Below are 16,790 nucleotides of genomic sequence, written 5' to 3'. Positions count from 1 at the left end.
CAAGCTCTCCAAGCTCCAATTTTATCCCACTGTATTGTGGAGCACTTGCCACTGTGAAAAAATGTACAGTAACTGTCGTGTACATCTCTGTTTCCTAATGAAAAATGTGGGAAAGATGATTAGTAGGGATATAAATACATATTTGGAGGTTAGTTGTAAACTAAAGTTAAGTTATCATTGTTTGCAGATACACAGAAAATTCATTACATTTGAACTTTATGATACTTGTGGTGATTAAAAGAGATTTCTTGACTAGCTTCTTAAAATGCTAGATAAAACAAAAGGAAATCTGTGTCCTGGGTGAGCAGTCATTGTTTTTTTGAAAACAATATTTGAAAGATATTTTCTATATCATGTTTTTAATATTTAGCATTTATTATTATGGATTATTATTTTAGATATCACTTTGAGGTAAAATGAATGATAAATATATTTACTTACAGATAAGTTGTTTTAAAGTACAGTAATTTTTCCCTACTACTCTTTCTTCTTCTTCATGCTTCAATTTTAATTAGTATTTATTTATACTCTGCCTCATAAGAAAAAAATTCTTTCTTTTTTGTAGAATCAAAATGAATACTGCTGAAGCGTCATTTAGGAGTAATTTAATATTGAATCTAAAATATCACCATAACGATTAGGAAATAAACATTTCATGTACTCTCATTTTGCATTTCTTTTGTACCATAAAATTAATTATTAACAGGAAAAACATTACTAAGCCATGATAAAATAGTCTTGACTTGCTGGGTGTGGTGGCACACACTTTTAATCCCAGCAATTGGGAGGCTGAGACAGGAAGATTGTGGTTTGAGGACAGCCTCAGCTACTACTTAGTGAGGCCCTCTGCAACTCAGTGAGACCCTGTTTCAAAATAAATGAATAAAAAATAGGACTAGAGGGTGTAGCTCAGAGGTAGAATGCTCCTGGGTTCCATCTCCAGTAACACACACACACACACACACACACACACAAACAGCCTTGACTTAACTGACTTGAAACCTAGGTAAGTAGGATGCAGAAATCATGCTTTGCAATCCATTTTGAATTTAAAAAAAATTAGTTTAGAATTTTAGTGTTTTTCCCCTTAGTATATTTTTGAAAGAAAAACTTAAATATATAAAGAAAAAACCCCAGAAACTATGCAACTAAGAATCAGTTTATAACAAATCAAAACTTTACATCACTGCTTTACATATAGAACGCAAGTCTTGTCTTAGATTTATTTATTTATTTATTTATTTATTTATTTATTTATTTAGTGGCTTTGTGGATTGAACTCAGAGGCATTCTTCCTCTGAGCTACCTCCTGCCCCCAGCCTGATTTTATTTTTTATTTGGAAACAGGATCTTGCTAGGTTGTTAGCAAAAATCTGATCAAGTTGTGGTAGCTGGCTTTGAACCTGCAATCCTGTGTCAGCCGCCCAAGTACTGGGATTATAGGCATGCTCCATCACGTATAGCTTTAGATTTTCGATAGTCCTTTTTAAATTCTCATTACTTATAAAAATCAAATAAGATAAATACAAAGTCCTACATTTGTCTGCATAAATATTGGTTGACGGAAGCAAATTCATTCAAGTAAGAGGAATGAATTTTAGCATTTTATGGAATGACTCAGTAATATGGAAGTATTTATGACTTGCATTTAATATAGGTATCCTGTGTTCACATTTTTATGGTGTAATTTTGTGATTCTTTGTGGGTTTTTTCCCTATTTTTCAGCTGAAGACAACTTAGTCACAAAACTTTGAATATTCAAATTTAAATGATAAAATATTCTGTATATTCTTTCATTGTTTGGAGGATTATGGCAACACCATAACTGAATCATTTCTTTTCGGGTTAATCAAACAAAAAATATCTATACGTGTAAAGAGTATCTGGGGTTTTCAGCCCCTTTTATGCATTTGTTAAGGCCACTCTGCTTGTCCTTACTCTTTCCAGGTAAAGAATGCAAATGGACCTTCTTTATTTGTTTTTATCCTTTTGTTTCTGCAGCTGTGCTAGATCAAACCATGTTAAAGTCTAATCTGAACAATCACATGTGTAAAAGTCAGGGCCCTGTTAATGTAGCCGCAGGATGTGGCTGCAGAGGGATGCCTCCTTTTAATTTGCATCCTCGCCTGAACATTGCGTATAAATTGGTACAGTCCTTAGTGGAGTAGGGAATTTAAAAATAAAACTTTTCGCCTGTAACTTTGTACCTATTACTTGATTCCTCTTTTGGGGTAGAAGTGTTGTCTTCCTACAAGGCATCTGGTGACACTGCTGCTTTGGGCCTGCTTTCCCTTCATCTTTCTTGCTTTCTTACAATATGGAGAATGCTTAGCATGAATTGCATTGTGTCCTTTGAGGTTTGGCAGTCAGATAATTAAAGGAGAAAGCCAAGAGTTTTTCAAGAGACTTTTATAGTTTTGAGTCTTCCTGGAATCTCTTAGAATTAAGATTAAATGTTAAGGTTGTATATAGTGGCTTTTATTGTCCTATAGATAAAGGCAATCAATCAGTGGTTGTAAATGAAAATTTAGTCATGCCAAGGCTGCCTTACTTTTCCTTAGTTTCTTCTACTCAAGTAGGAACTCATGTAGCTAGATTAATTCAGCATTACAGGAAGGATTAATTTTCTAATAGAATGCAAACTGCTTTGAAGTTATTAACCATTTTATTATCGAGTAGCTTTTATATAAAGCTGTGTTCACTGGTTTGATTTATGTTTGAAGTATATGTTTCTGTTGTTCATATAGTTCTGTTTTTCTCCCATAAAGTTTCAGCATTATTTCCTTGGAATTCTGAAATATTTCAATTATATTTATAGAAACAAGAGACATATTTTAGTCTATTTTACATCTTATATATATCTATATTTCTAATATATATATATGGACTTGCTCTGAACTTGTGATCATTACTAATAAATTAGGCTTTTGCCTTTGACTATTAAAATATATGCTCTCAACTCAAAATTTAACCAAACAATTTATGCTTTTTTGTGTGTGTGTGCTACTGGGGGTGGAACCCAGAGGCTTTCTACGTCCAGGCTATACTCCCAGACCTTTTTTTATATTTTATTTGGAAACAGGGTCTCACTAAGTTGCTGAGAGCCTCACTAAGCAGCTGAGGCTGGCTTCGAACCTGTGCGATCCTCCTGTCTCAGCCTCCCAAGCGCGGGGATTACAAGCATGCGCCACCACGCCCGGCCAATTTATGCTTTTACATAAATTTCTATCAGTAAACATCAGTTTAGTACAATAATATAACATGTACAAAAGGGTTAAAAAAGTAAGAAAATTAGGTAGAATATGAAATTCATCATTTCCTGTTGATTTTTCTTATCCATAATCTAATATTATATCAGTCTTTCTTAGAAATTCAAGCCCAATTTTAATCCCAGCACTGGGGAGGCTGAGACAGAAGGATTGCCTTTCGCAGCCAGCCTCAGCTACTTAGTGAGGCCCTTTGCAACTCAGTGAGACCCTGTTTCAAAATAAAGAATAAAATATAGGGCTGGGCGAGTATAATCTGACAAGGCATGGCTTCCAAGATTTGCTTTTTACTCTCAAACTTAGTGTAATCATATTAGCATTAACAACAATATAGGCATAAAACAAACTATGCACCTCATTTCTTTCTTTTTTTTTTGTGGTACTGGCATTCTTGGAAACCCTTCTACCTCCGGGCCACACTCCCAGACCTATTTTTTATATTTTTATTTGGAAACAGGGTCTCTTAAGCCAGCGAGGCTGGCTTCGAACCTGCGCGATCCTCCTGTCTCCGCCTCCCAAGCGCGGGGATCACAAGCGTGGAGATTGTCAGCGTGCCCACCACGCCCGGCCTATGTACCTCATTTCTCAATTTGAAATAAAAAGTAGCAGGAGGCTATTTTGTCCGTTAAATACAGCCTGACTATATACATATGGACATAGGTCCCATTAGAAGGGCACTCAGAACCCAATTTTGAAGCAAAGAGGTAGATCACTTGATAAGTTTAAGAAAATAGTAGGAAGGAATGGAAGAAAAGAAGGAAGGAAGGAGAGAAGGAAAAAAGGAAGGGAAAGGATAGGGAGCCTTCACTTAATAAGTCAAGCTGACTTCTATTTAGAAAAACTTTCAGCTTCTGTGATAGCCAGCTAGTATGGTATTTCTTCATCAGCCATTTCACAACACACTGATCTGGATTTTATCCATTCCTTGATTGATTGATCATGTCACAGGCAAATGTTAATTGTTTTTTTCACCAATACTTTCTAACCATGCAATGGTCCGCTCATCTCTTAAGCGAGGATCACTGCCTTTTACTAAAGCTTATCTAGTTTCTAAAGCCCCTTAGAGCCATCTTGACCTAACTGTCATTCTGAAAAATTCAAGGAGGATTTAGAAGCTGGAGAAAAAAATGAAAGGGAAAATGCTAAAGAGATAGGTACTGATAGGGGAGAGAAAAGGCATTTGGAATTGGAATAACCATTTTAAATATAATTTAAAAAGAAAGTTATCAGAATTTTGACACTTGGAATGTTAAAGTTTAGTGGGAGTATGCTTTGCACTAAGGATTTAGTATTTAAATCTGCATTCCCTTTTGGAAACGTGGCCTATTTGTTAAGATTTGAGGCTTACAGGGCATAAGGAAATAGTTGGAAGCAGATGCCCCAGTTGCGAATTCATCTGACTAGAAAGGGGGAAAAATCACACAGAAAGATTTAGTAATTATTAAAATGTTCTAAAGATTGGGTTTGTGTAATCTTTATAAAAACAAATATAATCACTCCCTAACATCTAGTATATTATTTAGAAATGCAGTGTGGCAAATAACATTTAAATAGAAATTTTCTTGATAATGTCTCACTTTGGTAGAATACCAAAGTTATAGCAGTTATGATTACTAGGGGACAGAGGACATCTTGACTTCATTCACTCTTTTTTGCCTAAATGAGTTGTATTTCTTCTTCAAGAGCTAAGAATTGGACTTGAATTGGCCTTTTCTCCTTTGAAGATCTGTCATTGTTCCTTACACAGCACATAAATGTTTCTTGGATTTAAACTATCACCTTGATTACAAGGAATATCATATGAGCTTAAATCCATAGGACAGAGCCCTCTTTTCTGTCCTAGCAGTCTAAAAATTGATAAATGCTTATTAAATATTAGTAGAATTATGATACAAAAAGATTATTGAGAATTACCCTTTATCTAATGGATAATAGTTTAAATCATCTTCTGAGAAAAATAAACTCAATTGTGATATTTTATAATAGAATAACATAATTATATCTCAGAGTTAAAAACAACAGTAGCAAAATAGCTTTGTACATTTTTAAATTAGAATTTAATCTGTTATGTGAGATTATCATTGTTAATTTTGGATAAATTGCTATAATATTAGATGTCAACCACTAAGCCAAGCATGGGAAGGAAGGGTGGGGAGGGAATGAGGTTGGGGTTGGGTAGGGGCTGACTGGGCGATGTGTGCATGTATGTCTACACAAGTTTTTGTCCCGTTATGATATATGAATACAGTGCGCCAATAAAAAAATTTAAAAAAGAATTTCTTTAACACTCCTCTTTTGATTTTGTAATATACATAAATTTTTAATGTTTATTTTTATATTTTTATAGATTCCTCCTGCATGGAAAAACTACTTTCAAAAGATTGGAAGGAAAAAATGGAAAGATTAAATACCAGTGAACTTCTTGGAGAAATTAAAGGTACATTATAAAAATACCAAATACATCAATGCACAGATGTTATTTTGTATAGCAATATATTTCCTGATATTATGTACTAGAACACTAAATTCTTACCTCTAGTACTTGATGATATATGAGAAGGTAAATGCATAATGTATCCCTGAAATGTTTATAGAATTAAATTTATGCTCATATGACATATAGGATATACTGCTTCATAAATTTACTTAACAAAAAGTATAAGAAAATATATGTAAAAATGAATAGCAATTTAATTTAAAGATATTATTACTTATCTTAAAACCATAACAGCTCAACTTATAATCTAAATTATTAATTTTAATTTATAATTAAAAAGGTTATCTGTAGCACCTTTAAAATAGTTGAAAGAATATATTGGATATAGTAGTGGTTTATGGGTGGATTCTGAAAACTCTTTTTTTTTTTGGTGGTACTGAGGGTAGAACCCAGGGGCTTTCTACCTCCAGACTATACTCCCAGACTTATTTTATATTTTATTTGGAAACAGGGTCTCACTAAATTGCTGAGCGCCTCACTAAGTAGCTGAGGCTGGCTTCGAACCTGTGAGATCCTCCTGTCTCAGACTCCCAAGCAAGGGGATCACAAGCGTGCGCCACCACTCCCAGCTCTTATGAAAACTTTTTACCTTAGCTCATATCCTAGCTGTTACTTAACTACATGTGTGGTTTTGGGCAAACCAATGAATTTGTCTATGTTTCCTTATTTCTTACATCTAAGATAGAAGTAAGAATAGTACTTACTTCATAGGCTCACATGAGAGCTAATATAAAATTCTCAGAACTATAGTACCTGGCACTTAAGAAAGGACTCATACATGTAGGTTGTGTTAGTTGTTTTTATTGATACGCCCATAGGATCGTAGTTTGATTAATGTCAAAAGGTTTCATAGGAGTTAACACTTTATGATCTCTGACTCAAATGAAGATGAATATCTTTATTTTTATTTATTATTTTTTGTGGCACTGGGGTTCCTGGAAACTCTTCTGCCTCCGGGCTACACTCCCAGACCTATTTTATACCTTTTTTTGTAAATTTGGAAACAGGGTCTCTTAAACCAGTGCAGCTGACTTCGAACCTGCACAATCCTCCTGTCTCCGTCTCCCAAGCGCAGGGATTACAAGCATGTGTCACCATGCCCGGCTTACATCTTTATTTTTGAATCTATGTGATTCGTGTTATTATTTATAAACTCGTTAAGCAACAGACAATCCCATTCTATTCCAGTATTATTACTCTAAAAGTTGTGTTACTCAAGAAGTTATGAACTGGGTGTGGTGGCACATCACATGCCTATAATCCCAGTACTTAGACAGAAGGATCACAGATTTGAGAACAGCCTCAACAGTGTAGCAAGACTCTCAGTAACCTAGCAAGACTCTGTTTTGAAACAAAAAATAATAATAAAAAAGGGGCTTGGGTAGAATGTAGCTTAGAGGTAGAATACCCTCTGGGTCTGATACATACACACAAAATTCTTATTGCCTAAATAAACTGTCTCATCGATTAATTTACAGAGACAATTCACTGTATCCCTTGTTTTTTGTATTGTGAATGAAATCCATGATCATTCATTAATTCATCAGTCCTCCCTGACAATTATCACTCTGATTTGTACTAACAATTTGAGAACTTCATTACATTAGTTTTCTTAATTTATTGCACAACTGTAGATTAATCTATCTGTTGATTGTGGATAATATCTCAAAAAGTGTTTGATGAAAATGTTATTTTGGATTTATGATGGATAAATGGTATAGTGTTAAGGCCTGATATGTTGAACTCAATTGTAGAAAACAGAAAATCATCTTTTTCCCAATGAATAATTAATAACTCATTCCATTAACTAATACAGTGTCAAAATCAAGTGAAAATTGAGTATTATTTTGAATTTCACTGCTTCTGTTTTGTACTCATAAAGGCCATTTGCTATTTTGGAAAAAAGGAAACTCAACTTATAACTGATGGTTAGAAAGAAAGTCATTAGTGACATATTCTCTATCCAGCTGCAATAACATGGTGTGTGCTACTTTGCACGTCATTCTGTGTTTTCTTCCCTTTCTGAAGTTACTGGTTTTTATAACAGTAAGAACAGAAAATGGTTTATGCAAAGGCAAGCTTTTGGCAGGATGAATGATGGGGGCCTTGTTTTCTCTTAGTAATGTGGAAACTAACATTTATTATGTTACGTCTCAACATTGACTTTATACTTTAAGGTATCTTTTGCCCCAGACATTTCATCTTTTTTATATTTAATTCTAATTATAAATTTTAAATACCCAAATAGTGCAGGTCTTAAATTCTCAAAATAAATCTCAAAGGTGAAATACATGCAAAATGATGCTTTTCAAATACTTTGACTTTTTTCCTGGATTTTTTGTGAAGTGTGAACTTTCATTTGTGTGCTATTCTGGGTTTTATGGACAGAAAAGATAATATTCTTACCAAATTTCCCATTTTAATTTATTGTACATTTGTCTCTTCTTACATTGTAATATTTTGTCACTATATATATTATACAGAAAATATACCAGTAATGTATTAAAAATGGAAAAATATTTAAAGTGATATTCAAATAGACTTAAATACTGTCAAAACTCACTAAAATAAAAATAAATATTTATTCTAGGTAAGACTGGACCAGTTATTATCCATACAAATTTGTTTTCATTATTCTGAAGATTTAAAGTGATCTAAATTATAACTTTGAGAAATACAGACTACTATAAGTTATCAGTATTTAATATATCTAAAACATTTTGTATTTTAATAGGTGTTATTTTTCCCTGATTGCAAAATTCATAAATATTTATTTGCAGGAAACAAAAAACACAAGAAAACAAAATTATCCTTTAATTCTGTGTGTATCTTATTGTATATGCTTTTAATTTTACATTCTGTATATATGCATATATATATAATTTCCTCTATAACATTGATATCACCTTTCTATCATTCTTATATAAACCATCTTTATCCTTGATGATATATTTTGGTTTTCTCTGTGATTACACAATCTAAAATATTTTTATTGACAGAAATCATGGCATAAAGAGAGGTTTTCTCAATTTAAGTGAGCCTTTTATTTAACAGTTAGGCGGGGTATTTTGTTTGTCAGTAAAAAGGCATTTTGTCTTTTTCTTTTTACTGTTTGTCTCATTAGGAAATATTCTTGCAAGTGAAATTCTTGAGCCAAAGAGCTTTTCGTTTTTAAAAAGATGTTTGGATCATATTGCCCATTTTCTTACAGGAAGACTATATAGTTTTGTGTGATCTCACCAGCAGTATCTGCAAATTCTTATTCTTTTACCCTCAATGGTGAAAAATATTTTGCCAGTTTGATAGGAGGATAGAATAATATAACTGCTGATGTAATATGAACTTCTTTATTAGTAAGAATAAAGAGTTTTACACAAACTTATTTGCTTTTAAATGTTTCTTCCTTTGTGAACTGCATATCTATGTTGGTTGAGCATTTTTTCTTTAAATGACTTGTCTAGTTCTTACAGTAATAACTACAACAAATACATGTATTATGCAAAATTTTAATATATAATTTAGTAGTACTAAACTCTATCAATTATGTTGCATTTTGACATTTTCTTTATTTTATGGTTTGTTGTGTTTTCATACCATTTTATGTTTTTTGTTGTTGTTGTTGTTGTTTGTTTAGAAAAGTTCTCCCACCCTGATTTTAGGTAATATTGTTATATTTTCTTCCAATTAGTTAGCTCTATTTTTAAACATTTAACTCTTTATTTCTTTTTTTAATATACGTTGATATATAATGTCAACTAGAGGATTAACTTATTTTTTCTTAAGCAGTTAATCAAGTATCTGTGCACCAATTATTAAATCCATTTTATCCCCTCTGACTTGAAATGGAATCATTCATTACATTCTGATAATATATTTGAAATATATTTGTCAGCATTTGGTTCTATTTTATTAGTCTTTCTATCTAAATTTTTATTAGTACTATATCCTATTAATCACTGTAACTTTATAATATCTTTCATAATTTTTAATTACGGTATTTTCATACTTCTCTAAAGTTTATCTGAGATTTATTTTATCAACTTGTTACTTAAAATCCCAAAATAATTTTTTTAGAAAAAGTGTCACATTTATGAGGCATGTAAAAGGTGAACTGTCATCTTTGTATTATTGAATATTTTATTTAAAATAACTTATTTAACACGTATATGTCCCTGACTATTATTATTATTATTATTATTATTATTATTATTATTATTATTATTATTACTATTTTTTACTGTGGATGGAAATCAGGGACATTAAGCCTCCAAGCTATAGCCCCAAGCCCTTTCTACTTTTTCTGTGTGGGTATGTGGTACTAGGGATGGAACCCAGGGGCTTTCTATTCCTGAGCTCCACCCCCAGACCTATTTTATACTTTATTTGGAAACAAGGTCTTATTGAGTTGCTGAGAGACTCACTAAGTAGCTGAGGCTGGCTTCGAACTTGCGCGATCCTCCTGTCTCAGTCTCCCAAGCGTTGGGATACAAGCCTGTGTCACCATGCCTGACTTTGCTGAGTGTCTTGCTAAATTGCTGAGGCTGTACGTGAACCTTCAATCCTCTTGTCTCAGCCTCCCAAGTACTGGTATTGCATGTGTGCTCAACCACACCCCACTGTTTTATTTTTTTGAATATGGATTCTGCACAATTTTTGGTGTTTTCTCCATAATGTTTTAGTATTTTTACTTGCCCTTGTGAATGAGGTATTCTTTATTTCATTTTTTTACTATATTTAGAAATGCTAGTGAATTTTGCCTATTTATTTTACTAGCTTATTTTATAATGTTCCTCTTTCTGAAACTTATTAGGTCTAGACATATTTCAACTGATATGTATGTCTCTTTGTGCTACCTCTTCCCTTAGTACATTACCTAAAATATCAAGAATAATATTAAATAATATAGGTAATAACAGATATTTTGACTTAGTGTTTATTTTTATATATATTTTATTGATACATCATAGTCACACATCATAATGTAGATCATGTTGACAAGGGCATATATTCACACAGTACTTGGTGCCCCCCCACACCCACATTTCTCTCCCTCCTGATACTGAGTGTCCAGGTTAACAGTGGTATATTCACATGTATACACATCCTCACAGGTAGCACTTCCTTTAATGAACCTCAGCCTTCTTCCTTCCCTAACCTTCCTCCCTGGCTCCACTGAGCATCTCCTCCATTATCTGGAGCCCCTCTGGTAGCCCACATACTCTCTAGTTAGAGTATCTTAGAGAAAACATATGTCCCTTCTCTTTCTGTGCTTGGCTAATCTCACTTAACATAATCTTTGTGGGAGTGCAAACTAGTTCAGCTGCTATGTAGATCAGTGTGGAGATTCCTTAGAAAACTGGGAATGGATCTACTATATGATCTGGCTATACCACTCTTGGGTATCTTTCCGGAAAGGTTGAAATTAGAGAACTACAGTAACATATACATCCCCATGTTCATAGCAGCATGATTCACAATAGCCAAACTATGGAACCAACTTAGGTCTCCATCAACATATGAATGGATTACAAAATACAGGAAATACACACAATGAAATTCTACCCAGCAATAAAGAACAAAATTATGTCATTCGTAAGAAGATGGAAAGGCCTCGATTTAATGTATAATGTATGGTATTTAATACTTTACACTAAGTATTCTTTTGGCTATTGATTTTAAGCTATCTTTTATCAATAAAAATATCTAGTCCATTAGGAGTTTCTGAGAAATTTAATTATATTTTGTAGCATATCTTACTGTTTTTTTTAAATTTATTATAGAAAGCGTGATTGGTTATGGTATGGTTTTGTTTTAATATACTGCATAATTTTATTTGCTCATATTACAGTTACTTTTTGCATCTGCTCATAAATAAGTTTAATTTGTGCTTTCCTTTATTTGTACCATATTTGTTAAGTTTTAGTTCCAGTATTCATAGTGGCATTTTCCAACTCTCTCCTTTTGTAGCCAATATATTAAATTACAATATGTTAATTATGTACTTTTAAAAATTCTGAATAATATACTCATGAAAGAGATAGACATAGAGGTTTCTTTGGGGATACTATTAAAAATATTCTACCTGTCTTTAGATAATTTTTATCATAAAATATTTTGCCTAGAAAATTATATACTTCATAAGTTTTCCAAATATTGATTTTAATATGCAGTATTCCTTATTTTATGCCTTCTACTTACTTACTATCATATATTTGATTTTTAACTTTGCATATTTGTATCTTTTATTTTTTCAGTTTTACTTGCTACTGTTTTTCTCTTTATTACCCCTTCATCTTCTAAGGATTCGGTTTTTGTTTTTTGTGTGTGAATTTTGCTGCTTTTCAGAATATAAATTAGTCTTATTTTACCTTTATTATCTTCTCTAGTTTTTCTCCTTTACTTTTTCTATTGCTCTTGATATCTTCTAGCTTCCTATGTTGAATATTTCATTCAAAACTTTTAATAATACAGGCACTTTGGTCATGGTTATGTTTCTAGAAATAGCTTTATATAACCCATAATTTGATGCTTTTAGAATTCTTACTGTCATAATTTTCTGAATATTCAACATTTACATTATTTTCTTACTTAACTATGTTTGCATAGTGGGGTGTGTGTGTGTGTGTGTGTGTAGTATTGGGCATTAGACCTAGGGGCATTTTATCTCTGAGTTACACCTCCAACGCCATTTTATTTTTTATTTTGAAACACAGTCTTGCTAGGTTGTGAGGCCAGTATCAAACCTACAATCCTCCATTTCAGCCTCCCAAGTACTGGTTTTACAGGCATGTGCCACCATACATCTACATATCATTCTTTTATATCTTCTTTTAGGATTTTAGAGTGAAGTAAAGTTAAAAAAGAATGGGAATATAGCCTATGTCACTATCATTGGAAATTTCTATGTGGTGGATAGTGGAGGGAGAGTAAAGTGTGAGCCATAGAATGGATAAGAGCAATATTTAAAAAAATGGATCTTGACTCATTAAGTAAGACTCATGTTTCAAAATAAAAATAAAATAGGGTTAGAGATGTGGCTCAAGGTAGTGCCCCTGATTTCAGCCCCCAGTACAAGTTGTGGAGGTAGGGTTTGCCTTGATCTCTAAAATCTGTTTGATATAATACAGAATGGTTCTCAAATCCCTCAAAGCCTTATCATTCTCAGTGAGAGCAAGAGGAAGATAGACTCTGGGGTCTTCCTTTCTCTCATAATACCTAAACTAAAATATTTCCATGTTTATATTTTTCTATATAAATATTATAGTGTGTCAAAGCAGGAGTGAATACAGGTAACATCATATCTTTCTGTAAAGTACTAATCTTGATCTATGGCTGAATGAGAACAAGGGGTGGAGAAATGTGGTAGGAAAATAAAAGGTTAAGATAGAAGTACTGATGGGGCCCATCATTCATCTGTATCAGTGTATGTTTGTTTCAAATCTATCAAAGAAGTTAAATTGCTAGAACAGCTATTGCTATGAGAAACCATAGTTGTTTCTGAATTGTTTTGTTTCTGACTGCATTGTTTCTAAATTCAGTGGTGACGTTTTAAATGATGTCTGGAGCCTGTGGATTCATCCTTTGTCACCATGGATGGGGCCGAGCTTCTGTGGTTCACTGGAGAGATTCTTAGGCAGCCTGCTTGTTTAGCCTACAAGCCCCTCTGTGCTGTGGCTGGCATCTCCTCTATGGTGTGAAGGCGCCTCCCTGGGCAGTGTGCCAGGGAAGCAGTAATGTTGGTTGTTTGAGTTAGCACAAACTGTTTGTGCTCATGTTTGTCAAACACACAGATGATAAGGGAGACAAAAAAATAATTATGTGATATGAACCAAATAAGTAAAATAGTGTTTTCTTTCCTTGGTTATTTATGATTAAGTATTTCAATATATACATTTAGGGATCAAGGTAGATATTCTTATAGGTATACTCTATTACAGCTTAGAAAAATGAGTCTTTTAACAAATTTTTAAAAAATGGAATATTCTACAAATGACTCCCAGTGTTTGTCAGAGCCACTACTGAAACATAATTATTGTTATAGTTAATCAACTAATAAGTTTGAGGGTTTTGGTTCTACATCCTAAACACCATTGTCATAATTCACTGTCAAAGGCAGGAAATATCATTCTCTGTTACTTTATTAGGGTTGTTATTAAAAGAAGAAAAATTAGGAACTGTACTACATCAAATAGTACAAATGTATCATGATTATGTTTGGTGCTGATATTGAATTTAAAATGGGAATTTAATGTAATACTAAGTGGCTACTAAGTGCCAATGAGAACCTAGTTTTGTTTTGCTTTTGATTTCCAACATAAATATTTTGAGGAGAGCACAAATACATCATTTTCTTTGTCTGCATGATAGATCTTTGAAGGTCAAATAGTGTAGGGTATTTTTTTTTTTTTTTGCAGGTCTGGGGATGGAACCCAGAGGCATTTGATCTCCAAGCTACACCCCCTTGCCCTATATCTTATTCCTTATTTTGAAACAGGGTCTCACTAAGTTGCAGAGGGCCTCACTAAGTAGCTGAGGCTGTCCGCGAACCACAATCCTCAGGTCTCAGCCTCCCAAATGCTGGGTTTACAAGCGTGCGCCACCACGCCTGGCTGTAGGCTATTCTTGAAGTAACATAAGCAGTGCTGTTATCACCAGTGGGTCAAATATGATTTAGCAGCATTGCCGTGGCATTAGTGTTCTATGACAATTCTCTTGCCTAGTTTGCTCATTTTTATATGTAGTACCTAAACTGTATCTAAGAATCCTGATTAAGCCAGGCATGGTGGCATATGCTTGTAATCCCAGTACTTGGGAGGCTAAGACAGGAGGATTGCAGGTTTGCAGCAAGCATCAGCAATTTAGTGAGGCCCTTCTATAACTTAGTGAGACTCTGTTTCAAAATAAAAAATAAAAAACCGGGCGTGGTGGCACACGGTTGTAATCCCAGCATTTGGGAGACTGAGACTGGAGGATCACGGTTTGCAGATAGCCTCAGCTACTTAGTGAGGCCCTCTGCAACTCAGTGAGACCTTGTTTCAAAATAAAGAATAAAAAAAATAGGGCAGGGGGTGTAGCTTGGAGGTCAAATGCCTCTGGGTTCCATCCCCAGACCCGCAAATAAATAAATAAATAAATAAATAAATAAATAAATAAATAAATAAAAATAAAAAATAAAAAAATAGGACTAGGGGTGTAGCTCAGAGGTATAATGTCCCTGGGTTCTGCCAAAAAAGAAGAACCCTGATTATTTATTGCATACATTGCCTTTGATAAAGAATATTCTGGGTTTTCTTTTAGGAATAGTAATTCACAGAGAATGCTGGTTTCTGCCATAAGCAATCACAGAAGAGTAGTTTTACAAGAGCTTTGACTATACATTTTGCATATTCATTTACAAATGAGTTTTTCTTGAATTTTCACTTATAAATTTATAATAATTTCTTCATTTGGGGGAACTTAAAGCTGGAAATGCTTAGAGGCAAGTCACCTTCCACTTTTCAACTCCAATAAAGTCAGCAAATTTTATATACCTGGTTATTTTTTTTGCTCTTTTGTTAGAAAAAAAGGGGTTCAAATTTCAATCTTCCAATACTCAGATTTTGTGTATTTTGAAAATTTATATTGTAATTTTTAAGACGAATGCTGTTTGCTCTAGACACTAGTTTGTGAAGGAGATTGAGAGCACAGTTGTTATTTTCTCACTTTTTGTTTGTATGAAGAAACATAGCAGAATATTTGTTTGGGTAATTTGACAATTTCATAGTAGCATCTATAATTATAAATGCTCAGCAAATTCGACCTGGAGGTGTTTTGCATCTTATGTAATCCAGCTTCTTACTTTCTCTATGGTGATTCCAATATCCAGAAAAGTTCCTGCTCTAAATCACACAGCAAATTACTAAGGTAGAAACTTAATATTCCCCCCAAATAACATGTTTGTCCATTTCACATAGTCTTTTGATCGTCTCGTAATCGATAGTAATTATTGCAAAACCATAGACTCTTTTTACTAACAAATGCACACTGTGGCTAGTTTAATAAATATATATGTGCATTATAACACTGGAACAACCATAGTTTTTTAAATTATACCACTTTGCATGAATGTAGACATTTCAAAGCTCTCCTTTGTACTCTCTGTTATAAACATCTTTTACTTCTTTTGAAGTCTGTGTGATATACATACAAGCAATTAAAACCTCCCCCCACTTGAGGTTGGAGACACAAGGTCTTTTTAATTAAAATTCAAACAAAAGCTACCGGCAAAAATTCCTACTATATGATTAAGGTCTAAAGTATTATGATACATTAGAATCATTGTTAACTGTTGGGATTAAAAGAAATCGATATGTTAGGGAAAAGATCAGTGGAATCTAATTAGTGAAATCAATGTTTACATAAAAGAAAATACTGAAGTTTAATAACAGGTTCTGGTTATAAATATAACACTGGCTAAAATTATTCTTTGTTGTTATTACATTGACCACATAATCTTATTTTAAATTCAATGAATAAGAATCTAAAACTTCTTTTTTGTAGTTAATTATTATAATTAAAAACATAAAACTTCAAAATCATATCTGGTTTTGAAAGTTTTAATTATAAAATGTTCTTATATGTAAAAATAATCACCAATTATAAAATATTCTTATTGATTCCATTTTTAAAAGGCTAATTTTAGCACTAACTCTATACTAGGGTAGAAAAGGAGGCAAATTTGGGTAGAAGTAAACCAAAGTATTCTTACACAATTATAATTACATTAAATATGTATTAGTCCCTTTGGTGATATATCAAAATACAAAGAATATATTTTGATATAATATGAAAACAAGTTATTTTACCTTTTTCTTCCTGATTGCTATGATGAAAATAAACATTATAACCAGCATGGAAAAGAAAAACTATTACTAATTGCAGCCTAGATTTTAAGTAAAATGAAGGTCATTAGCGATTTCCTGGAAGCCATTCAGATTGCTTACCAGGAAATGGTAGCTAGCAGGACATCTGTAATCCTCCTGTGTGGA

At 33.0% G+C, this 16,790-nt stretch overlaps 1 protein-coding gene across 8 annotated transcripts in view; it reads left to right on the top strand.

The window, feature by feature from the left end:
• The window catches only part of SOX6 (SRY-box transcription factor 6), a gene marked incomplete at both ends in the record, with an annotated part of 599,473 nt that overhangs the window by 341,497 nt on the left and 241,186 nt on the right, over positions 1–16,790 (top strand). For all 8 annotated transcript variants that reach the window (XM_080715779.1, XM_080715784.1, XM_080715780.1 and 5 more), the window contains one exon: positions 5,614–5,703. In XM_080715779.1, the coding sequence (XP_080571905.1) occupies positions 5,614–5,703 (90 nt within the window). The remainder of the gene's footprint in view (positions 1–5,613; positions 5,704–16,790) is intronic.

This window comes from Muscardinus avellanarius (assembly GCF_963383645.1).
Source record: "Muscardinus avellanarius genome assembly, chromosome: 1".
Lineage (NCBI taxonomy): Eukaryota > Metazoa > Chordata > Mammalia > Rodentia > Gliridae > Muscardinus > Muscardinus avellanarius.
This window is presented reverse-complemented; position numbering and strand designations above follow the sequence as displayed.